This window comes from Enoplosus armatus, chromosome 11, assembly GCF_043641665.1.
Source record: "Enoplosus armatus isolate fEnoArm2 chromosome 11, fEnoArm2.hap1, whole genome shotgun sequence".
In the NCBI taxonomy this organism is placed as follows: Eukaryota; Metazoa; Chordata; class Actinopteri; order Centrarchiformes; family Enoplosidae; genus Enoplosus; species Enoplosus armatus.
Genome location: NC_092190.1, coordinates 16,246,937 through 16,272,790, shown reverse-complemented (window position 1 = coordinate 16,272,790; position 25,854 = coordinate 16,246,937). Strand labels below are relative to the sequence as shown.

The 25,854-nt window shown below is 39.6% G+C and overlaps 1 protein-coding gene across 1 annotated transcript; it reads right to left on the bottom strand.

Moving 5' to 3' along the window:
• LOC139292850 (polyprenol dehydrogenase) lies at positions 1–25,854 on the bottom strand. Its single transcript, XM_070915244.1, has 7 exons — positions 25,749–25,854; positions 24,623–24,730; positions 15,616–15,684; positions 7,764–7,865; positions 6,507–6,714; positions 4,587–4,794; positions 1–180 (listed from the first exon to the last, which is right to left on the bottom strand). The coding sequence occupies exons 1-7, from the start codon at positions 25,852–25,854 to the stop codon at positions 1–3; spliced, it is 981 nt and encodes a 326-aa protein (XP_070771345.1).

The window sequence follows — 25,854 nt, the reverse complement described above, 5'->3', positions numbered from 1 at the left end:
TTACTGCTGGCCCAGCAACTGGAGGCTGGCTTCCCATAGGCTCCGCTGCAGCTGGGAGTCAAAGGTCGGCGGCGCTGTCGTCTCCCTGAGCCCATTGGCCCAGTAGCCTCCTCCACACTCCCCCTCCAGAACCGGTGACAGAGCGGCGTACAGTACAGTGGCAGCGCCCTCCGCAGGAGTCTGAGGAAAACACACATATAAATATATGTAAACATACACATATCTACATCTTTGAAATCACTGCATACCAAATATACATAAGCACCAAAAGGAACTGGAGTGACTGCAGGATGACAAGTTCAACAACAAGTTATCACTGCAACAAACAAACAACATGTCTGAGTGTGTGTGCGAATGCCGGAGGAGGGCTGATGTCACTGTATGTTAGCGTCAGTGAAAAGAAGGCTCAGGGTGTGTGCCTATGTGTGTGTGTGTGTGTGTGTGTGTCTGCATGCATAAGTGTGCGTGGGCGTGAGTGTTAGGGTTGATGCATTTTAACAATGATCTCAGTGTCAGCTGTGAGACCAGGAGCAGGTTTCAGAGCAGAGAGGGGATCACATCCTGCGAGCATCAACAACACACTCGCACACTTTGCGTGTGAACCAGTGTGTGTGTGTGTGTGTGTGTGTGTTTGTCTGTGTGTGTGTTGTAGTACTCCACAATATTTCCAAACATGAATTTTAATTGTTCCTCTGAATGAATTATTATTTTGCTTGCAGGGCTAAGTTTTCCAGTGTGAGTGACGATACGGGCAAACACAACTTGTGCTTCATTATTCATGTTGCTGCTGGTAGTTTAAAGGTCTGTTCACAGATGGAGGGGCTTTAGCGCGGACAAACGCTTCCTAGAATGCTTATTGTGAGAAAAAAACACTACATGACAACATTTTTCATTTCATTGTTCATTACGTTTGATTGCTTGACTTTCCAGTTTCCTGCAAAAGTAACTGTTGCACCATCGCCCTTGTAATTGTCTAGTTGACTGTTTTATTGGCTTGTTGCGTTAACAAGACTTATTTAATTTCTTGATAGCCCAGTTTAGGTTCGAGTCATGTGGTGTCAACAGGTACCTTCTCTGTTGTGTCATTACATTACATGTCTTTTGTGTTTTGATTTCCCCCTCCTCCCCGTCCTCCCTGAGACGTATTAACCCATATTAACCCAAGAAGCGCTTTAAATAAGTTCCAACACGATTTAAAATGATGTCAAGGAATGTAAATGGGGTCTCAAATAATGTAAAGTGATATAAAATATTCTCACATTTAAAATACTTGGCATGAGATGTTGCAATGCTTCAAGAAACCCACTTGAATGAGCTTAAATCACAGAAACGCAAGGATGGAAGGGCCAAGTGTTTTCTGTTCCAGGTAATGGAGCTACAAGGGGTGTAAGTATCTTGGTTTTGAAAAATGTTTCTTTCAAATTAACAGACTTGTTTGCAGATAAGAAAAGGAGGTACATTATATATATCCTGGATTTCTTGATTGCTTTTGTTCGCAATGCTCTAAAGCAAGCAGCTTTTTTGTCAACCTGATGTGGTGCCTTATCTTTAATCTTGTATCTGATCCGGCGATAGATCACTCTGATTGCCCTCTTCCTACAGATGCTGTTCTTTCTGCAGTTTGAGGAATTTAAGAAAATGTTGGGTTTAACAGACATATGGTGTAAATTTCTTATCTCGGCAATGAATGAATGAAATAAATTTTGACAGAATATTTGGAAAAAGGTGTCTCAGAGTCAGAGATCAAGGCTGCAATCTGGCTGCAATAAAGTGCAAAGATGCTTGCAATGTGTCTTGAGTTTAATCTTTAATTCATGAGGATCAAGTGGGTTTCATTGTTGGCCGCCTCACCTCTGGTAACATAAGGCGACTTTTTCATATAATGTTAAGAGCGCCTTCAATTCAGCATCCAGCGGTGGAAATATCCCCATATAAAAAACAAGCAGGTAGTTGGGGCTAGTTGGAACAAAAGATTGCTGATAATAACAGACATTGCAGAAAATAACAAATATATAAATGTAATATAAGTATTAGTAACCTCTTAATTCCCCATTCATGTGTCATAGCTAAAGAACTTCATATTCTTCTATTTCTGGCTTATATTTTCCTTATTGTTCAATTTGGAAGAACCCACTATTTACAGCTGGAGGAAACTGATTTTTAATGGGGTTTGGCAGCAGAAAAAATATTACTAAACTGTATCAATTTCTTTCTGATGGCAGTATTATTGAATTTAATGAACTGAAAATGCAGTTTAATTCAAACGATGCCAATAACATCAAGGGAGATGCAACGACTCATTGATCTAGCATGTTAAGTTAAAGAGGACCACACTTACTGATTGGAAACTGAGAAAAACGAATAGTTTCAACCTGGAGAACTGGCTTAAAGATGATTTGGATTTGTTAGAAATGGAACAAGCAGCAACAGCTCTTCAGGAGCAGAATAGCGGTCTCACAGACTCTAATCAGGTTATTTCTGAATATTTTGGGTTAGATCATTTTTCCAGTAGTTTGTCTGTTTTGGTGCCTTGTCTGCTGTTGAAACTGAGATCCTGGATGCATGATGTACATGCTTCCTCATGTGCCTTGATGATTTGTTGGCCGTGGTGTACGAGAATGATGATGATTTGTTCTGATGTAAAGGGTATTACTCTGCACTCTCAGACCTCTTGTGAAGGTGCCAGGCCCGGAGGCACCGCAAACCCATCCCATATGCGGCAGGATTGGGCTGGTGGTGTCTCCACCTTGACACCCCTCGCTCCTCCAACCGCCCTTCCATGACTGTGTATTGTCCTGCTTTCTCTTAGTATTGGTTTTGTCTTTAATAATGAGAAAAAGAAAAAAACAGGCCACTCACTTCAGCTCACCTGTTGGTCTGCTGCTGTCTGACTTCACTGATTTTCTTTAACAATATTCACTAATTATAATAAATACTGATGCTGCCAAAAGGTGCTGCTGGTTTCATCGACTTTTTGAGTGCCTTGTGTCTACTTTATTTTTAAAACCGTCAGTGTCTGTTCAAATAAAAAATGATGCATGTGAACACACCACATTCAGATTTTCTTTAATACAAAACCTCACATAGTATTGTTAAAATTACAATTGTCATTTAGTTTTTAGTGGTCGCCCACATGCTTCCATCATCAATATGCACACACCTGTGTATATATACAGTAGATTCATCATATAGATATTTAGGTACAGTACATTACCAGACACTATCACTGTATACATTATATTTAGAATTAGAGTATGGTCCTAATTTCAATTAGGTTAAGTTTTTAGTTGGAGATATAACTTTGTTATTATTTATCCCTAAGTTATTATGAATTTTTTATCTACGTCCTTGATTGTGCTAACCGTTGTTTGTTTGTTTTGGGATTAATAATGTAGGCCTACTCTCTGTGTTCTTTCTCTTTCTATCTATGTTCTAGCCTTTGGCTCTGCATGAACCTAAATGTTATGGTTTGAAAGAAAAAGGTGCTGTAACAGGAGAGAATCACAGTATGTGTGTGCGTGTGTGTGTGTGTGTGTGTGTTAATGATTACATGCCTGAGTTTGTGTGTGTGAGTTTGCGTATGTGGGGCAGAACCATCCCAAAGGTTGTGCTTGGAGGCAAATGCCTGTGACAATTGCAGTTTTGGGCTCTAACACGCACAAACGTCTCCTTCCATTAAATCCCAGGGACATTAACAGCAGCCTGCGGCCAGCGCTTTAAGCTATGCAAGAAACATTTTAAAATACAAGTCACAGTGAAAAAAGCCTGTCTTGATTTCTAGTAGCACTTCCATTTTCAGTGATGTGGATAGGCGGTGTATATGTGTGTGTGCATGCACGAGTGTCTGTGTTTCATCTTGTATAATAAAATCCTGAACAATGTCTGCACTCCAGTTAGTTTTTTCAGGTCACAGTGGTATCTGGAACCATGTAGACTGCAAAACTACTGTTTTTTAAATGTCTAACATAGTGACTAGCACGACTGTTTGTTAGAAGAAAAAAACATGATTATAATCATCATTTACTTTTGCAAAAGATATCCAAGATTTCAACGTGACATGCTAAGGGAGGAAGCAGTTTGGTTCAGTTGTAAAGTTATAAAATGAAAACTTAAGCTCCTCTGACTACAAGCTCTTGATACATGCTTTATTGCTGCAAAAGATTTGGAGGGTACAGTAGCTCCTTCCGACCAAAAAAAGAAGATTTTGGTTTGCAAATCTTTCACAGACCTTCAGAAACTACATTTTACCTTCTAGACATTTCCATTCCAGTCATTTAGCGAAAACCTAACAAGGACAACAGTAGAATAAACTGCAGCTTGGGGGATACAGAAAAATTTCAAGATTAAGGCCTTAGTGTCCTTAAAATATCCCTGTCCTGGAAAAAAAAATATGATCTTACAAAAAAGTGTTTAGTGTTTAGTTAATTAAGTTTTACAATCAGGTTATTGATGAAAAACGCTCAAACTAAAGCTTTATTTTTCAAGGATAATTAAAAATCTGCTTTGCCCTCTTGAAGGGTAACATTAATCAAACTAACTTGGCCTCTGTGTGAATAAAGCAGATGAAAGTCAGAGCAGTGTTTTACCCTGAAAAGCAGGTGAGCAATGGTGCTCTGTGCCAGGCAGAGGGGCGTCCACAGGTGGCGATAGAGAGCAGTATCCACCATGCCAGGATCCACAGCACATGAACTCAGTGGGACACCTCCACGCTGCAGCTCCTGGTGGAGGTGGTAACTAAATAACAGCTGGGCCAGCTTACTGTGACAGTAAGCAGCATGGGCTGAATAAGACTGGCTGAAGAGAGAGAAAGCCAGAAACACAGTCAGACCATGACAATGGAATGTGCCTCTGTTTAAATATAAGGAGAGTAAAAGGCAGGTAAACAGCTGTTTTTCTCAGTTTTGTTCAGTTCATTCCAACCAGCTGTTGCCAGAATGGGTAACATGTTTCCATGTAAGAGGTGGAAACTTAACAAGACATCTCTGAATCGTCTGAATCGGCTCAGCGTGTCATAAGGACGCACAGTGTCATTGATGTGAAGCATTTGAAACCAGATAATATCATTCCACTGCAGAGCCACAGAGCCACCTATCTGCAATCAAAGTATCAGCAACAGCAGGTCAGACCTGCAGATGTCCACATGCTGATGTGCACCATCTACAGGAAAGGAAAGTCATTTTGTCATTAGCCAAGCAGTGAGTGCTACACTGCAGTTTTTCTTTTTTAACATCTGCTGTTTGTGTATGTGTGTGCCTGTTAAGGGATTTACAGTTCATGTTTTCAACCGGCAAAGTAATCTTAATATCTCTTTGGTGTATCTGTTTGGTTGTTTAAATCGTGGATGCACAAACTCCCATTAATATTATACTGATATATGCGTAAAGCTGGTCCCTCTGAAACACACATCTGTGAAACAAGACTAGACTGTTTGAGTACTCGATATGCACTTGAGGATAATGATGTTCCATTTTATTTTTTATTTTTATCATAGCTAACAGGTGGTACAAGTGTGAAATGTAAAACCTCAAACATACACAGAGAAAAATATGTAGCAGCCATTACGTTCCTTCCATCTTGCTGACAATACTGACATCTCCACATATCTGTTGCTGCTGCTGTAACTCTTTCCTATACGGTAGTATTTAGGGACGTCACAACTAAAAATCAGCTTTTGGTCGTGGATTAGTAAAATCTGGTCAGAGTTATCCCTTGCATCAATACTGGTGGTAGCACTGGTGAGGAAAAGTATGTGCAGCAATTATCAGACAATAATATGTTAATAAACTGCACAGAAGATGAAAAATATATAAATTCCATAGTAGATTTGACAAATTACTCGCACATTTTAAACTGAAAGACTTTTGGATTAAATTAGGATATTATAAATTACTTTATATTTTATAACATGTTTTGAGAGGCAGAGCACACCAGTACGAGCCATAGTCCACCACTAAGGTAGCAACACAATGAAGATATTCAGGCAGCTAATGCTTCTGGACAGCAGTGCTGCTAGCTGGAATGATACTGAGCCAACTGGAGCCAACAGTTTCCCCCCTAATGCCAACAGAAAATGAGGCACTTGTGTTGGTGATGCCAGCACAGAGGACATGCAGGTGAGTGTGACAAGTTGGGGCTTGAAATGTTCTTCAAAATAAAACAAAACAACACAGTTCAGGGATGATTCCTGTTTAATACAACTATCGTATTATTTTTGTAGTCCATTTGTTTGTCCATTGGGATTTGTTTACATCCTGTTTGATCATATGAGCGATGTCACCATGTTCACAGTTACAACGTTGTTACAATGTCGTTATTAGTAGGAGGAATGATAGCCAAAAGTATGAAAATAAGATCCCAGTTTAAAAATACTGGAATTATCCTTCTCATATTGACTCAATGTTCTTCAAACATGACTCTATTTGTAAATGGTCAACTTTGTAATATATCATTTGATATGGTTGTGATTGCTAAAGTGTGCGTGAGTGCGTTTGTATATGTGAGCCTACCAGCTATTTAGGTCATTCAGTCTGACCTCGCCGATGCGGTGGGCAGAGGAGGAGACGTTGACCACACGGGAGAAGTAACCACATTTCCCAGAATCCTTCAGAGTGTCCAAGAGCAGCCAGGTCAACAGGAAGTGGCCTAGGTAGTTCACGCCAAAGTGCTGCTCAAATCCATCCTCAGTACGGCTCTCAGGAACCAGCATGACACCCGCTTGACACACACAAACACAAGCATTTAAAGCACACAAAAATACATGTCAGTGTTTGAAGTTTGAATGTTAACACACATAACGTAAAAAGGGGACATACTGGTTAAAGTACAAACAGTTCCATAGGCGTCTCTAATGTGTCTGCAGTGCTCAACACGGAGGTCACCATTATGTGTGGTCTTCATAGTATATTCATATAGGAACTTAAACAGGTATGTCGCTTCTGTTTCAGTCTGGCTGCAGCCATAGAGAGTATCTGAATATGCAGTGGTACAAAGTCTCTCACTAAGTGTCCATTATTACACTTTTCCTCTTTCAGTTGGCTTTAGGAAGAGTTTGTGTCTAAGGAAAAATACTCTGCACTGAACTGCTTTTCTTATCCAATATACTAGATAAACTGAAGACAGATCACACCTGTGATGTGGCTCATCAGTGGCTGACTCATCAATATGGGCACAGATCACACCTGTGGCCTGAACACTACGTGCTGAGTTTGAGAGTGCATGAAAACTGGTCAGCAAGCTAGCAGAGAAACTGAAACAGATAAACTAAAAGTACCACTCAAAGTGGTCGTCATATGAATAAAAACTTGACCAAACCCACAGAAAAAAATTAAAGAGACCAAGCACATCGACAATTCCAGGGTCTCTATGTCTTGTGTGGAACAATATCCACTTTTATATCATTAATAGAGTTAAATAACATCCATTTTCAGTTCAAACACATTTGGAAGATGACGGATGGTGTCAATGAATGTGAGGGTACATCAGGCATAAAATATTGGGAACTACTGCACTAACTGATGCAGCATATGCAAAACACACTGCTTCCAGTACTTGCTGACAGTACAGCTGAAGTCTACTGCATGTAAAATATTTTTTCAGTGAGCTGCGTATAATGCTTTAAATCCTTTCAAATTCACTCAGGTGGCAGCAGCTAAATGACACCGCTGTGCAGAGGATTTCTACTTTTCTCACTGACTGCCAGATGGACTCCTCTGCATGTACAGTACACAGCCCACACATGGCAAGAACATGACATCTCCACTCACCATTATTGACCAGAATATTTAGCGGTAGGTCTCGCTCCTTGAAGCTCTGGACAAATTGACGGACAGACTGCAAAGAGGCGAGGTCCAGTTTGGTGAACTCCACTGGAATGGACACACACACACAAAACAGAGGCACACACATCAGAGCCATTGTAAACGGATTATTTCTGCAAGTCGCTTTGGCGGTAAGACATCAAAGAGTGTATTAATCATCTCTTACAGCAGGCTCGGTGGGCTCTTACATTACAATACTGGCAGCGCTACGCTTCTGTTGCTCCAGCACATTATATCAAACCTAATACTTCTTCCTGAGCTCCATCAAAGCTTAACACACCGTTATATCAGGTATAATGTATGATAAGACACAGGTAAGGAAGCAATGCCCAGGAGCTGGTATCATCAGAGCGTGAAAGTGACACAGTGTGTAAGTGTGTGTATACGCATTACACGCTGAACACAGAGTACTCTTAAAAACCCGGACAGACTTTTCTTGTGAGGACATCTACTTAGCATGAAGCAGCTCTATAACTGTAATACCTGCAGAGGTATAACTATAGACTGTGTGTTATGAGTTCTGACAAGCTTACTCCTGTATAATCTAGCAGTTCAACCTATATGAACGCGTGGCTTATTGATACCGTTAAACAGTAATATTTTTCTATATGTCTAGTTCTCAGAGAACTCCAAGTGAACTTTTTCAGGCACTTTTTCGTCCTCTTGGAAGTTTGAGGTTCAATCTTGGTCTCTTTGTCCCTGGATTAGACACATATGTCCACTTAACCTGCCAAGCTCCTCAATAAACCTGTGCTTGGTTAGAATATAGCTCAAAAATTCTGCAACTGGCAAGAAATTGTATTTAAACTTACTTAACAATTGCTAGGTTGCTAGCAAATTAAATCGTAAAACTTCTGATTTGGCTTTCATGTATTAAGATACTTTCTGGCCAGCTCTGAAGATTTGTATTTGGACTTCTTTTTTAGTCCTTCCCTGTCTCTTTCTGTCTTCTCCTTTATTTACTTTAGAAAAGATGTTCATCTCTCTTTTCCTAACAGGCTCTCCGCTGGTGGAATGATCTTCCCAATCCACAGGACTGTGGAGTCACTCCAAATACTAAACACTAAATTGAAATCTCTTCTCCTCAAGAAATGCTGTAAATTGTACCTCAAGCCTACATCCTTCTCTGCTTGCACATTGACACAGGGTTTAATTTAATTTCTTAGCACTTCTCTACTAGAAAAATATATTCTAAGAATGTAAAAATACTACTTTTTCTTGTATGTGAAATTTCAACACCAAATGCATTGGTTTGCACCGAACCACAAAAAACAACAATCCTACCAATCCCTCGTCAAAAACATAAAAGCAATAGAACTGCAGTGTATACAAATATCAAGAATATAAAACATATTTACTGAATGATGTTCCCTTGTATTTCAGGTTTGCTAGTGTGTACAATGTTTACAACTAAAACATGTTGAGGCGTTTCTTGGGGGGTATTTCTTTAGGCTGACTCGGGATGGGCAGGTGACAGGGGTAATATTCTATATCACAGTATCAGAGGGAGCAGTGAGTCTGGGATCAACAGTGAAAATGTAAACAATATAAAATCCATACTGACAAGTATGACTCAAGCTGCACGAAGCCTCAGGATCTTTCACTTGTCTGGACCCTGCTTTTTTAATAGTACTGTCAAACCCTTGAAATGCACAGCAAATAGGGGATGAACCGCATACAAATATGTAAATATACTTGGTTCCTGTTGGGCTCTGAATGACTTTTTTAGTATTTGACAGACAGGATAAACTAAAACACAAGTGCACTGCCATCATACATAAAGAAGAGCATGTCTATACTTTCACAAAATATATTGTTCCTCCCTGGCCTGTAGAGGGTCAAATATAATAAACAAAGACAGGAAGAGGACTGAGAGAAGAGCAGCAGCAAGGAGAGTTGATGGAGCTGATAAAGAAAAAGGCCATCGTGACAGATGAGAGAGCAGCCGTCCCTGATGAAGGCCTGATAGCAACCTTATCTCCACGCCATGCCACTCACCTCCTGCTGAGTGTGTCTGTGTGTGTTTGTGAGCATGAGAGAAAGAAAGAGAAATGAAAAGAAAAGAAAGACAGAAGTGGAGAGAGCAAGTGTGTGCCTTTTAATGACTGTAAGAAAAAGTATATCTCAGTCTGTGCATCTGGATTGTATATATACCAGCAAGCAAATAAGCATGTGTAAGTGTGCACATTAGCTAGAGAACAGGTACATCTGTGTGTGTGTGTGTGTGTGTGTGTGTGTGTGTGTGTGTCCTGCCTGTCAGTCCTCTCCTGTCCTCTTGAGTGGTCTCCCTTGGGGCCGGGTCCTTTCAGATAGACCAGCCATATCTACAAAGCCCACTGGGAGTGAAATGCCATCGATCGGGCACGGTCCTGCTGCTGGCAGACCTCAATTAAGACCCCAGGATCTTTAATAAAGCCTGGATTCAATAACCAGACACACTGTGTTTTTGTTACGGAGGAACTATTTGAAACTGACGACAGACACTGCCTTTGGAGACACACGCATGCTGTTTAAGACCCAGTGGATCCACTCATAGTCTCCATTTCTAATTTATCCTTATTATCACTTGAGCTGCATGTTAACTTAAATTAAAGGCAGAACCTACAATAGTATGACCCACTAGAAGTGTGTGGTGGTGTCTATATCTGCAGAGACCCTGCCCTCTGCATGTATTTTCTTATTTTGCTGTGTTTCGGGATGTTTCTGGGCATCAACCTTTGGGCAGTGGGTGTGTAGCCCCCAGCCAATAACAGAGCAGTCACAGCGCCATGTTGTACTGGGGCGGAGCCATCGTTAATGTTATTAGCAACACCTCTGCTTTTCCCACTTTGACAAGTCAAAATATCTGCTGTGAAAAAGGACTATTACAAGGTGCCATTTCTGTTATTGTTTCCCCATACTACTTTACTATTGCCTACAAAACAACACATTTTTGCCACAGTGTGCTTTTTGTTAGTACACCCAAACAAAGACACTTGAATGCACCATGTCACATTTCTGACTTGTGAAGTCTTGAAGGGGGCAAAAGTCAAAGGCTGGTTTCATGGAAGAGTAGCGATTCTCTGCTTAACTCTAACTCTGCTTCAGAGCTTGTGGACCATCACCTTCCTCCCCCCCTTTCCATTTCCTCTGCTCCACAAACAGCTCTGTCTTTGCATCTCAACCAGCTGCTTGTGGATGGAAAAGACAACACAAGAGGGTTTTACAATTGTGTCTGTAATTTTGATTATAAATGGTTCCTGCCACATCGGTGCACAATCAGAGGCACTGTAGTACCACAAGAGCCACTGAAAAAAATAAAAGCTTGTTGGAAGAAAGAAGTGGGAAAGAACTGAGAAGTAAAAGGGGTCTAACAAACCATAGAAATAAAACAAAATGTGTTTATTCATTAAATTAAGATAAAACTGCACTAAAACCTAATTATGAATTGTAACAGTGTGTGCAATGATGCAATGGGAAGTCACTGAATAGTTTTCCAAGTCAAATCTATTTGGACAGTTCAGACAGTGAACTGAAACATCTAGTTAATCTTGCTTCATCAAGCTTGGTCCAATTGTGATTAGATTTCGTGAAGAGGTACAAATGCACTCTGGAGTGTTTTTTTTCCCAGCTAGGCTTCAGCACGCAGCAGTAAATGCCCATGAAAATTGCACTTTTCCATACTGCACTGCTACACTCTCAACACAGACTGCCTGGAATATCTTAACAAATACGAACACAGTCTACATCCTGAACAGCAGGTAATTAATATGTAAGTCGGCTAATGCCCGTGCCTCATACTCACAATTCATAGCACAAGAGTTCAATTTCTGCATCGTCTTCTGCTCTACTTTGTGTGTCTTTACAAAAATGAATAACTTAAAAAAAAAAAGCAATATAATAAAAATGATGAGGGAGAACTGCCTGCTTCTCCTACCATAAATTCCCTCTTTCCACCTGGCTCTAACATGAATCTTGTGCCCTGATTGTGACAACAGTAGATATGATTAAACTGGATTACAACTAAATCTGATATTAAATAGCGCTGGTAAATACATCAAATTTCTCTTCTGCTTGCCAAAAGGCTGGAGATCTTGCATTACTCACATGCTTTAAAGTTGACAGTAAACACCTTGACATGCTATTCATTTTTGGCAAATGCTTTACTGTTGGAGCTCTTATGACAGTTTGGGCTGCAAATACAAGGTCTTAATGTGGTCAAATGTGACTGCCCATCTTCAGATGTGTTTGGATGATCCATTTTATTAATTTCTGCTCTAAATACAACACAGTAAAAAAGTCATAAATTCCCCTGGATCTTTTCTTAAGACACGTGTCCTTAGATCACACCCTGCTACAGCTTCTCACCTACCCTCTCCCTCCTTACAACTCCTTACTGTCTACATAAAGGGTGAAAGTACAAAAGGATGAATGGACTGCCCTCTCCAAAACCACCGTTTATGAGGTGACAAGGATGTATAAATAGTTTCACTTTGAGCTTTCCGATAAACACCACAGTGATATCCAAGAATATTAGGTCTGGGCATGGAGCCAGTGTTAGCTCTTCCACAGACATTTTTATTCAGCTGAAGTGGGAGAGGGGAGGCTGGCTGGTGCCCCAGTCAACTCCAGCTTGTAGCGTTAAAGGGATGATACTCTCCCAAGTCAAGACAGCTGTAAATCCACATCTGCGTATATTGTAAAGCTATAATAATATAGCACCAACACAAATAATCACTCAGAAATAATACACAGGACACCACAGCTTTTCATAAATGCACACAACGTCACGCTCATGTTTTCCCCAAACATATATGTATTGAGGTACAAACACACACTCTAACAAGGTCAGTTTTTTATAAACTTTCAATTTAGAAGTGGCTGGTTCAATTACTTTTATGTCTCTGAACTAAATAGAAACAAAGGTGGCTGAAAATTATGTTAATTGGAGTGAAAGAGCTTAGGTAAAATAACGGCCGTTTTTGTAGGAAGGGAGCAGCTGGGTTACCCAAGCGAGAGAAAATGTAATGTGTGTTTAGCAGACACACACACACACACATGCACGCACACATACACACACACACACACACACACAGGTTCCCTCGCTTCACACTGTTAATCTAGGCCTATGGTTTGAGGCACAAAGTGTTACTTTCAGGTGCACCGTGACTAAAGTTAGTGGACAGACAGCGCTGCCTGTGGCAAAAATACAGAAATACCCTGTATCTGCGTGTACGTGTGGGTGTGCATGTTTATCATTTAAAGTAAAATGCTTTAAGCCTCATTGACTAAAGCCCACTTGAAGTCTAAAGTCATTAGCATATTTCCACAGGATTATACTCCAGGTTCTCTAGGGACAGCACCTTTGTTACACCAGGCGATACACTACATTATGGCACCATACGCACATATATACAGTGGATATAATGTATGTATGTGTGTATTTTTATCTACAAACATGTGCCCAGAATTGTACAACACACAAATACCTGTAATATGTATAGGGACTGGTTTCTTGGACATGGTTGAACCGAAAGGTAGACCATTTCACAATGCTCAGAGACTAACTACGCTAAACTATAGTGCTTTTTACTGTAATTTGAATAATATTTTATATGTATATATATATAATTATGTATAAGGAAAGAAATGTTATTTTAAATCAAGGCTCCTCCACAATGGCCACAATTATGAGAGTAAGACCCAGTCTGAAAAATACCAGAGTACCTTTAATAGTGTTCAAAGAGATTCCAATGAACACTTTCTTTTATATTCTATAAAATATATTGAGGTGCTTTCTGATTAAATTACATTCTTTGTCATTGGTGACATCTTGAAATCCTCTGAAAAACGTATACAATTTCAGGTCCCCAGTTTGAGAAACCACCGCAGCAGCATACATGTATATATGTTTTGAGCTGTCTCCCATTTCTCATAACACACAAATGTGCAAACACTAGGAAAGAGGCCAAAAGGCATTTGAACAGAGATGTTTAAAGCTCCTGCCTCACTAATGAGAATCCATTACCGTCTCAGTCAAACACACACACACACACACATCAACACATTCTCATTCAGTGCACAAGCATCTGGCTACAGACACCTCCCCCTGTCCCCTATGCCTCAGTGTCTGCCAATTACAAAAGAAGTAATCAATTCCACCACGGTCCCGTCCAGGGAAATCGACTTCAATGACACCGGCTACATGGCCGCTGTCTGACAGCCGCTTACACACGAGCATGGACCCAGCCAGCCGGCTTTCTGCTGCTCTCTACTGCGAGACCAAGCAAGACACGCCACGGCTTGCTTCCCAACAGGCAGCGCTTCACTCAGTATCATACATAACCTGTAGTCAGCTCCACCAATGTGAACTTAAGAAGTACTAATCTAACAGTCACAGCGGGTTTGCTATTATCTGATGATCAGTGTTTCTCTCACAGACATGTATTCTATTAAACAATGTACTAAATAAACTGAGAGGGACCTCTTCAGTGGTAAATCTCGTTTTTTTCTACAACATGTTCACACAAGGCAATGAAATATGCTGTAATCACCAGGTAGAAGGTCAGGATTTCCCTTTTTTCACTTTTTATCCAGCAAAGCTAAATTTGAAGCTTCAGTTAATGAACCTTCCTTCCTCCAGTGATAAGACAAAAAGAAGAGAGAGAAGGAAATTGTGTTTTTAGGAGAGGAGAAATAAAATGCACACCCAAACCAATTATGGCAAAAAAAAAAAAAACAGTAAGAATTGGTCTTTGTGCAAGTAATGTGAACAGAACAGAGATTAGGTTTATCTTTATATGAATGGCAGCCGGTCGCTCTCCGTATGTGAGTCTGTATGTGTGAACATCACGGAACAACTGAGGCTCGAGGTTTATATGCAGTTTCTACAAATATGTCTGACCACAGTTGTATACTCTACTCCTTTAAAAAAAAAAAAAGGGGAAAATATGTAGTGATAGCATGCTATAGTATAATTATAGTGTAGAGAACTCAAATGTCAGTTTGTCTTGAAAATCTGATTCACCGATAATTCAATCACCACTGATTTTTGTATTAGTACAAATCATAAATGAAAGAAAATCCATTGAGGTAAACAACTACTGACGAGCCTGGTAAGGTGGTAAAGACTCAAGGCTGTTTGGCACAGAGGCGAATAACTCATGAGGCTCCTCAGTCATGAGACTATGGTTTAATTTATGGTGCTGTGAAGGTCAACAGAATCAATTTCTCAACATGGGAGTTACAGAGAACGCTGTAAGCTTTAGTCAATAGAGTAATAAATCTCCAGTTGTCTTCTCTCATCTCCATCACCTCCATTTTCCCTCCACCTCGTCTTTCTTTTTACCTCTTTTATTTTCCTATATTTGCCCATTTGTCATGTTCTCCTCCTCCCCTCTGCCTCCTTCCATGTCTGTCCCTCCCCCTCCTCTCTCACACTTCGCTTGACTTATCTCCCCCTGTCTTCTTCTCATAGCCTTTTCCCTCGTATCCTCCTCTTCCTCATGGCGCATCAACAACACTCCTGACATTGTGCAGCCAGTATGGAGGCTCTGTGTGTCTCTGTATGAGTGTAAGTGTGCAATTATGTGTGTGTGTGTGTGTGTGTGTGTGTGTGTGTGTGTGTGTGTGCCTAGGAAAGACTGTAAAAACAAGCCTGCGGGACACACTGTTGCAGCTCTGCCCTTTATCTTCTAACACTGGCATACAAAAACAAGTACACACAAGCACATGCATTTGTGTGTGTGTGTGTGTGTGTGTGTGTGTGTGTGTGTGTGTGTGTTTATGCATGCCTTCGTAGATATGTTTGCAATGTTACCTTTGGCCTCTTTGTACTCTTCACAGATCCTTCCAACGGCTGCCAGACCCTCCTGCTCATCCCTCCCACCTGAACGAGGAGGAGACACACACACACACACACACACACACACACACACACACACACAGATTAATACAGTGTCTGACAAGCCCTTAGAGGCCTTTAATGAAATAATACTTATTTTCCTTCTTTTTTGTCAGTCCTGTGTTCTTTCATCTTGTAAAAATGTATTTCCAAGAATGAAAAGAGTTCTTGGTACAACCATTTAGCCCTCGGGAGATGAGCTTGTTTGCAGCTCTGGTTTCAAAGACAGTACAATACTTTTAAAAATACATCAATTATACCATTTAATATGTATAAGATGTAAAATAAAAAGTGAGCCTGATGGTAAATGACACTATGAGTCAACTACTCCAGGAGAAAGAGCAACAGAAAAATAGCTGTTGTGTCATTTTGGAACTTGACCGGCCACCCAGAGACAAACTAGTCGTGAATAAAACATAATCCTGGTTAACATTTCTGTCTTAACAGGAAGGGACCATAGCTTTCATACAGTAAGAACTCAAAGTAGCATGTATTGACCAGAAATAGAAAACATCTACTACGCCAAAGCTTCACAAAACTGTGCATTGGTTTGACATTAGATACATTAGATACTAATATATAGTAATATTTCTCGTACACTCAATCGCCCTGGTGAAAGACACAGTCATTGACTCAGGACACACTTCCTATTTACAGAGGATGTTTGCATACACATGAGCCCTGCTTCTATGAAAGAGAGAAGAAAGTACTCAGAAACAGAGAAAGTCACATGGAGGAGAAAGAGACAGAGAGCTGGTGTCTCATTTGCTGACCCTCATTTTCAGTTAGTCACACGTATGTGCAAAACGTGCACACACACACAAACTTATACTCTCGACGCCTATAAATCGGTGCTGACAAATAGTCGATTAAGTGATTAGTCAATCAACAAAACATTGATTGACAAAACATTAGTAAAACATTAGCTGGCTCCCACTTCGCAAGTGTGCGGATTAGCTGCATATTGACATACACACTGTATGAAAACACACACATGCAAACTCTCTTTTTATCCAAACTCATACGCACAAACAGCCTACGCCTACATGCACACATTCACTTTCTCTCTGCGCACACACGCAGAGACACACTAATCTTGGATTATCACGCAGGCCTTTTCAAGGGCACAGCATCATTTACCCTGATGCACTGCGGTTCAGTCTGGGCTCTTCTGGCTGACGTGTCACAAGGGTCACACAAACACACACATACACACACACACACACACACATACATACATACATACAGAACAGGCACACGGTGGTCTCACTCAAATACAACTTTTTTTAGACAAATAGTTGCTCTTCAACAGGCTTCTCTGCTAATGGACAAAAAGCCACTGAGTACACTGCATGTCATTAAATACACACTTCTGCACAACTGCTTATGGTAAAAGCTCTCCATTAAAATAGCCACTGATTAGAAATATGCCCCGAGGTATTAATTTGCCTACTAAATATTTTGGGCTGGGGGTTGAAAATGTAACCTAATTAATTCACTTAAATATTCTTGCTGCAGATGAACAAATGGATAAACTGAGAGTGAATCAGAGTAAGAAAGTAACACACACCTCATACTTACACTCACACCTGTAATAAGCTCAGTATTAATCTCATGTCTGTGTGTTAAGAGTTACATTTCTTGACAAACAACAGTTTATACATTTATACAGTACTTCTTCTGAGCAGCATCTCCAGTTATAGCGTGGGTTGCCAGATACAGTCAGTGAGCACAGGTTATGGTCTCGGTATAGGCATGATGGTACCAAACCTGGCTATTTCCCTGTGCCTCCAGTCTTTGTGCTAAGCTAAGCTAAACACATCCTGCTCTGTTCTTAATGTACAGATGTGATTTTTACATAGATCTTTTCCATCTCGCTTTTCACTTTTGTGAGTAAATTAGCCTGTTCTCCAAAGTGTTGAACTATGTCTTTGACTGTAAAATATGGACTTAAAAGAAATGCAAATCAAGTTAAAGCACTTCAATTTTAAAGGCACACACTGCATTTTGAAACACAGATCCTTGTCAGATCAGTTGTGATGTCATGGTAATTTTATCCTTGTGACTGTTAATGCAAAGCGACACATCGTAAACATGGCGGCACACAATGAAAAGTGCAGTGAAGTGTGGCTGTCACTTTTTGTTGTGATTGTCCATGGTTGAAATAGATACTTTTTTTCACAGCAGCGCTATTTTTAAGATGTGTGCACAGACAGGGAGAAAAAAACAAGACATTGATGATTGAATTGAGAGCTTATGGTGAGAGACAGGGAGGTATGGAGTAAGCTGCGGGAATCACAAAAGTGATGGATGGATCAAATCAAAGTTTATGTGTTAAAAGTTGGGACACATAAAAAACAGCCTTACAGCCTGACATAACAATGACACAGAGGCCTCAGGATCTTGTCTAAGGCATTTCGATTTTGGTCGAGAACTGGATTTTAAAAATGCTGTGGTTCGTTTGGCCCAGAGGAAGATTAATGAGAAAACAGTTGATTTAAGTTAAGACAGACTGCTCGTGTTACCGCACATATTTGCCTGGTGTCATAAGCAGAGCAATTGTTTGTCAGGCTCTGGGATCAATATTTTGCTATTCAATAAGTGTGTGTTCGGGCCATGCAGAAAATCAGTGTTCAACTTGAGGCTTTCAGAAAGTCATAATTCAGATCTGGCAGAGCAGACTGATGGCTTTGGGTATAAAATGCAGTATTCATGATTTTTCAGGGATAAAACACAGGTGTAGCATTATTCTCTAGTGTGCTGTGAGGTTTATCCACTAGTTATAAATCTATATTGACTCATGAAGATGCTAGGGAATGAAACTTTGTCCTTTTTACATTTCAGTTTTCTCATATCATGACATTTGTTTTGTTACCAAACGGCCAAATTAATTTGATTTCTCACCACTGACAAGACCTGGATTATTGGTGTAAAAGGATGTGCACATGTTCCAAGGTAAATCTGGTAAATCTGTACACTTCTTGGTTAATGGGATTGAAAAACACTCATCACAGAATTGTGACTGACAGATAAATCTCATCAAGTCTCATGTAACAAATTTGGCCTCCAGAGACTTTTTTTCTGGCGCTATAGCATACAACAAAGATGATTTCCTTTGTGAGTCCAACTCAATCCCACATATCAAAATACATTTATTATTATATAAACCTAATTTAATGGCACTTTTCAGAGTAAAGTAATTAAGTGATTCCTTCAGATATTATTCTGCATATTTGAAAGGCTGATAAACTGTTTCTGTCTTTGGCATCGACCTTCACTCACGACTTTTATGAAGTGTAGGAGGTTGGCACTGATTAAGAGACAGAAGGTAAATACTGATTTCTTTAAGATAGCTGAATTACAAATTGACTTGTCGGGAAATGAAAATATTATGTCCAGTTAGCAGAATGAAAACACAAAGTCTTCCTTTGATATTTAGGTGAGTAACTTTTTCAAAGCTGATGCATCATAGAGCCCCGGTTCCTGCCCACAATGACTGTTGTGTCCATGTTTGTCCAAAAAAATAAAGGTTATTATATTCAATTACTCAAGAAGAAAGGCATTCATACTGCACATTTGCTATTTTTGTACAGTTTGAAATTGTATTCATTTTTATTTTGATTATTTTCTTGGTAGGATCTACTAATTCATATATATATCTATTCACACTATTGTATTCTTGTATTCAACACAACCTCATTTGTCCTATTTTTATTTCATTTTCTGTCTAGAATATATTTTGCAGCTGCAAAGACTACATTTTCCAATACGAATGAATTGAAGTTGGATTACCTTATCTTAAAAACACACCGAAAGGCATCATTCTGATTCAAAATCTACTCAAAAACACTTCAAGTGCAATTGTATGCTGGTTAATATCAAACCCCGGTGTTTGACAGTGCAGAGGCTCTAACCATAAACTCTCCTCACACAAGCACCATGCTACCACTCCACCTGAAATATGCATCCACTCCATTACCGGAGAGGGATCCACTTTACCATAAATATTCTCACTTCATGAATTATCTCAAGGGGTGGGGGTATTTGAAATGGAGATACACTCAGAGTCCTGTGGGATCAGCTTCAATACACAAGGGATTGTCGGGGACTTCAACAGACACTTAACCAAGTTCTTCATGTATTGATTTGGTGTGTGTTATCATACGTAGGGCTCAAGTCTCATTTGTGTTCCACTCAAACCGTCTCCAAGGATACTCTGACATTGACTTTGCGGTATACACGCTGAATGAATAAAGCAGAGTTTTCTTCAAAGTTTTGAAGCTCGTGAGCTGAATGGAAAACAGAGTCTGACCCTGGAACCCAAGCACATGAACATATTGTTGTTCTGTGCACGGCGTCTTTGAGGTGTTTAGACCCTGCAGTGGAAGAGGGCTTTCATGAAAAACTATTTTGTGCAAGAATAACTTACTAATCATGGTATGTGACCAGTTAATGAATGGGTCCCTGTCAGTATTCATCATCGTCACCTCAAACGTCTGTTACTTATTGTGGTAATGGCCTAATTGGAATGTGTAACACCATGTTTCCTCCTCATACTCCTCTCTGCTTGATGTCTCGATGCAGACTCTGATCAGTCAGGCAGCTGTGATATCAACAGATATGAAGTATTATTACAGACTATGTTGTGACACGCCGTTCAGTCACTTGTCAACTGGATTTCCTCTTCTGTGGCTTCACTACTGGGTCATTTTGGATCATCATTCATTCACTACATGAACCAGATCCAACCATGTTATGGTTCAAATCTTAATAATGTGAATGAATAATGAACGACAACACGGAATTGAAAACAACTGACACTGAGGATTAGTCCAATAACAACAATGAATGACCAAACCTTCATTCATTCTATAAAGAATAATAAAACATTACAATATCCAACCCCGAGCCTCCAGCCACCAAACATGACACAACCAACCCTGATTATTATTTGGCAGCGGGCTTGAGGAGGGTATTTTCTAAGGCTGCAATTAATGATTATTTTCATTATCACGTCATCTGCTGATTATTTTCTCAATTAATTGATTGATCGCTTAGTTTATAAAATGAAAGGGTGAAAAAAGCTCATTGCAGTTGTCTAAAGAGCAAGGTGATGTCATCCCATTGCTAGTTATCCCCGACTAACACTTTGAAACTTACAATATTCAGTTTCCTGTTGAATAAGAAAAGCAGCAAATTGTCACGCTTGAGAACCTGGAACCAGGGAATTGTTGGCATCTTAGATTAAAAATAAAGTGCACAATCAATCAATTCACAAAATAATAGATTGACATGAATCTGAAAGAGTTAATGGACTGAATCCTTCTTTATGCATTCAGAAATTTATAGGAACTAATGTAGGTCAGATTGTTTTTAATCTTCTAATTTCAGACTGTTGCGCAGTGGTGTGCAAACTTTTATTAATCACCATGAAATCAATTTCTTTAAAAGATGTGTTAATAATCTGTAAGAAGTAATAGTTTTATATTACAATCACACTCAGTAGAGTTTCTACTTTAATTTCAAATGAACGATTTCCCTGCTGCCCCTTTCTATTGCAGTTGCATTGAACGTACTGCATGAATTTGATTTATATGTTGTTTATTCTTCTTCTGTGTTAATAATTTGTGCCTAAACCACTGCGGTCTTGTCTCTGGGAAAAAATAAAATAGAAGAGAAGCATTGATAAAAGCCATTATTTTATACCAAAAATAAGTTGGTAATGGAAAATATATTGTTCGTTTTATCAATTAGGAGTTGCAATTAATACAAATACAGATCATGATGTTTCACCTGGGCACCTTAACGTGCAACCTCAATTAGTTCATTTAGTTTACTGTTTGATATGCAAGGGACATGTACAATTAATTATTATTCGAGTTAATTTGCATTTGCGGTCTCTAAGCAGGAAGTACAACCTCTCTGTAATTTGTGAATTAGGTAACAAAGTTCAAGTGGGTATTTATACAGAATGTAAAATCCCTGTTTAGCTGTGACAAGTGAAACGACCACAAGACTTTGAGAGGTCTGTGGTTTATTCTGATGACCTGAGGATTGACTTAAGTTGAAACTGAACCCAGTAACTGTAAACTACAAACAGAGAATAAGGAGTAAAACTTGATCCTGTTAGTTTAACAAGAGCAGCAGAAATGACATTAAACCCCGTGGGAGTGTACATTTGAGGAGATGCTAATGGCAGTTAGCTCAGCAGCCAGTTTTGGAGTGTTGCTGGGGAAATCTTAGGATGAAAAGAAAAATGCATGTCCTCAAAACATAAATCCCCAGCAAAAAAAACCCCAGACAAAAGAACAAAGCACAACAATACAAACAATTAAACAGGATGCCATCTTACTACTCCTGTGCCTCTTCCACAGAGAAAACTATAGATGTAAACGATCAGGATATAAACAGCTTCAGATTAGGCCTGTCACTGTGACAGACCAGCTGTCGTAGGATTGTTACTGTAATTATATTTTCATATTTACATTTATGCAAAAACACAGACTTGGGGCACCCTGGTGTCCTTGGGGTTAAAACCCCGGTTCGGGTCTGGTCGGGGACCTTTGTTGCATGTCATTGCCATCTCTAGCTCTAACATCTCCAATGCACAAAAAAAGAAAACACACTTCACAATCAAATTTTTGGCAGTAAAATGTAGCTAGAAGCATCTGAAAAAGCAGAAAAGGTTTGGTTTCTGCCAAATTAGACTTTCTGCATCTGCGTAACTAAGTGTGACTCATACTTCGTGACCTGCTCATGTCTGTCCTTGCAGACTCTTGTGTGGACACCCGAGCACCCCCTAAAATGTAACACCATGTTCATTGTAAGCTCCAACAAGTGCAGCAACTGCACGTGTCGAGCACATCAACCAATGCAGTTTAGACAGTCATGTACCCACTCAGCTGTCTGTGCCAGTCTTGAATGTCAGGAGCTTCTAAGTTGGGAGCAGTTGTCCATGTAATTTCTGCAATTAAAACAGGAATTATGCTTCTGCTATCTCTATCTCTATCTGAACAACCTCACTGCACGTTCGCTAACATAAGCGTAAGCCTGGAAAAGCCACTTTCAGCCATAAGTAGTTGGCATATTATGCGTCTCTTTAAGAAGGGAATTTATTTTCTTAATTTTCAACACAACATAACAAATGCCCACAGACAACCTGTGAAGCTTAACAGACCTTTCCAACTAACTCTTGTACAAACACCATAAAACAGCATTGAAAATTATAGCTCCAGAGAAACTTGCTTTGGCTCACTGGCAACAACATCACACCTAGAATACAAAACCCACCTACAGCAAGAAGCTCTTCCTGTAATAGTCTGGAAGGTGCAGAGGAAATTACACCAATATAGACTAACGGCCAGCACAGATATGACAACGAATCTGTCTGAGAGAAAAACACTTTCCTTTGTCACAAAGAGGCATATTTACAGATTTGTCAATGTGCATGAAACCATTCACTTCAGCGGGCTAGGGCCCAACAAAGTGCTGAAGTGTGAGAAGGAGCTGAACCGTTAATCACAGACGGAGCCTTGAACTGCATAACATTAAGGAGAAAGACAGGGAGGACATCAGAGGTGTCGTGATGAACCTGTTTAAGCAAGTGGCTCCGGGGATACAGGATGAGTGAGTGATCAATGCAGTACATCACCTTGGTAAGTAGGTACTAGATGGCACATCAAGGGAGGATGAAAGAGAGATATATAGATAGATATATATAAATATAAATATAAATGGACAATCGGAGCTCATTCAGCTGACTATCTTTATACAGTACACACACACACACACACACACACACATATACATACATACTGAATATTAAATATCTCTATGCCTTTTTACGTGTTTTTCATATCAAACTTTTGATGGTAGCAGCTATAAATTCAGGACTAATGATATAATATCAGATATATATATAATGGCATTTTCACTATGTTTAAACATTTATATTTACACTATGTGTAAAGTTAATGTGTATTTTTGTGTCTGTACACAGTAAAATGATGGGACTTTCACATAGATGCCAAAATAAACCATGGTATACAGCATTTATCCATTTCCTTTATAAGACTTTGTTGTATTGCATTTATCTACCGACAGAAAATATTACTAAATAATTAATGGAACAATACCAGACTGTGTTTTATGCAAAATAAAAAAAGCTCCTCATAATCCTAAATTTGCACTTAACACACACTTGATAACAGCCTTTTAATCCCAGTAGAGCTCAAAAAGTCTTTACATCATCTCACAGCGGAACATCATACATATTTTCTACTGATGAAAACAAACAGCTTTGATGTTTTTCCAAACCTTAAGATGGATCAACACGGAGTCAAGAGGCATCTGAATGCGCTGTTGACCGCCTGATACTAATTAAGGATCTCTGACTGTGACAGGCTTTTAAGTAGACACACACACACAAAGAGGATTCCATATGACTGGCAATGCTGAGCCGTGGTTTTGTTAGCTGTACAAAACACATTAGTTTATCATGAGAAGATATATCTGTAGCCTAATATCTCAGTAACCCTATTCCGCTATACTGAAAAAGATGTGTATTCAGAAGTTATTTTAATAAATAATAACCTAGGATTGTCACTTTGATATTGACTTATGTATACTTGCTTTACATGCTTTTATCTAAAGTTCTCCATCCATTTCTCTTTTGTTATTTTGCTTTAGTTTATTGTGTTGTTAAATATTTTACTGGTGTATTTAATTGTTGCATTTTCTCTTAAATTTTTTGAAAGGGACCACAAACATAAAGGTTATTATTGTTGTGTTTGTCAATTTGAGTGTAAACAGATAGAAGCCAACCAGCCAACCTCTCTGTATCTTGTGTTCGTCCTGTCAAAAGGTTGTATCTCTTGCACTCAGTCCTGTTTGCGTGTCAGTGGTGTGGTGCTTGATACTGTACCTATGATAACATGCGCCCCCAGTCTGGCCATGTGGCGGACTACCTCATATCCGATTCCCCTGACTCCTCCTGTCACTATGGCAACCTTGCCATCTTGTCTGGGCATCACTGACAGAGGCAGAAAGGGACACACAGATATCAGGGAGAATGTCATTTGATAAGGAAGCAGCTTCAAGATGGGTCGCTATTTCTAGACATGAGAAGTCCTTGTCGTAAGACCTGTGAAACTCAGATGGACTTCATCTAGGTTTTTAAATTCCTGTGGTACTGTATAACATTTTCCCTTCAATTTCTTAAAGAATGTTGCATCTTACAGTTTCATTCAGTTTCTTGTGTAGTGACCTCAACATGGATTAGAGGAGTAAGCAGACTGATCATGTGTGCACAAGTGCATCATGCTTTTCTGCAAATACAAGTAGTGGCGTTTGCATCACAATTAATACCAACTAATACCAAGTAGTAATTTGTAATGCATGTCTGACAGTTGACCTAGCGATCAATTTCTATTACAACACAACACAAAATACTAGAACATTCCTATGAAATTCCTGTATCAGTATAACACCTGTAACAGTATCTACTGAGTGAACAAAGTTCTGAGTCGCTGCACTGCGCCTTTCTTTTAGCAGTGTACTGTATTTCATTCAGCGTCTTGATTGACCTATAGCGGAGATACCTTCTGTTCTCATGTGAATAGCCACACCAGTCCAAACTGCGTTATAAAAAGTGGATATTTAAACTCACATCGCTTGGCGACAAATTTAAATGACTAGAAGAACATAACTTGACAAGAAGAGGGACCGTTAAGCTCTTCTGTTGAATTCGGCGATCATAACACTCAAGACAGCACTTTTTCACTTGATGTTTTGACTTTTCTTTCTAACTAGCGTTAGCAAACGTTAGTTAGCCTCGGCACCGCGGTGACAGCCCACACCGAGATGGACATTGGTCACCTTGCTAAAGGTACCAATTAATGGTATAGGTATATGTTCTGTATGTAGCTGGAGACTACAATGTCCATAACTCAAAAGACCGTAAGGTTGCCACGTTACGGAATGTAACACTAAGCTTAACTTGTGAACGTAGCTAGCAGGTGTAAAGTTACCGTACAACATCTTGAACTGACCTGGCAACCTGTAAGGTCTGCTGAACAGCTGAACCAACAGGACCTTCAAACCAAGCAGGTACAGTCTGATAATTGGTAGAAGATAACACCGAATAGCAGACCACAT

What these genes read in the sequence shown, in the direction of transcription:
- LOC139292850 (XM_070915244.1), bottom strand. Translation starts at nt 25,854, where the DNA reads ATGTGGTCTGCTATTCGGTGTTATCTTCTACCAATTATCAGACTGTAC. An exon ending in CAGACCTTACAGGTTGCCAG is followed by an intron (nt 24,731 to 25,748) that starts GTCAGTTCAAGA and finishes TGCCTCTGTCAG; the next exon opens with TGATGCCCAGACAAGATGGC. An exon ending in AAATATTCTGGTCAATAATG is followed by an intron (nt 6,715 to 7,763) that starts GTGAGTGGAGAT and finishes GTGTGTGTCAAG; the next exon opens with CGGGTGTCATGCTGGTTCCT.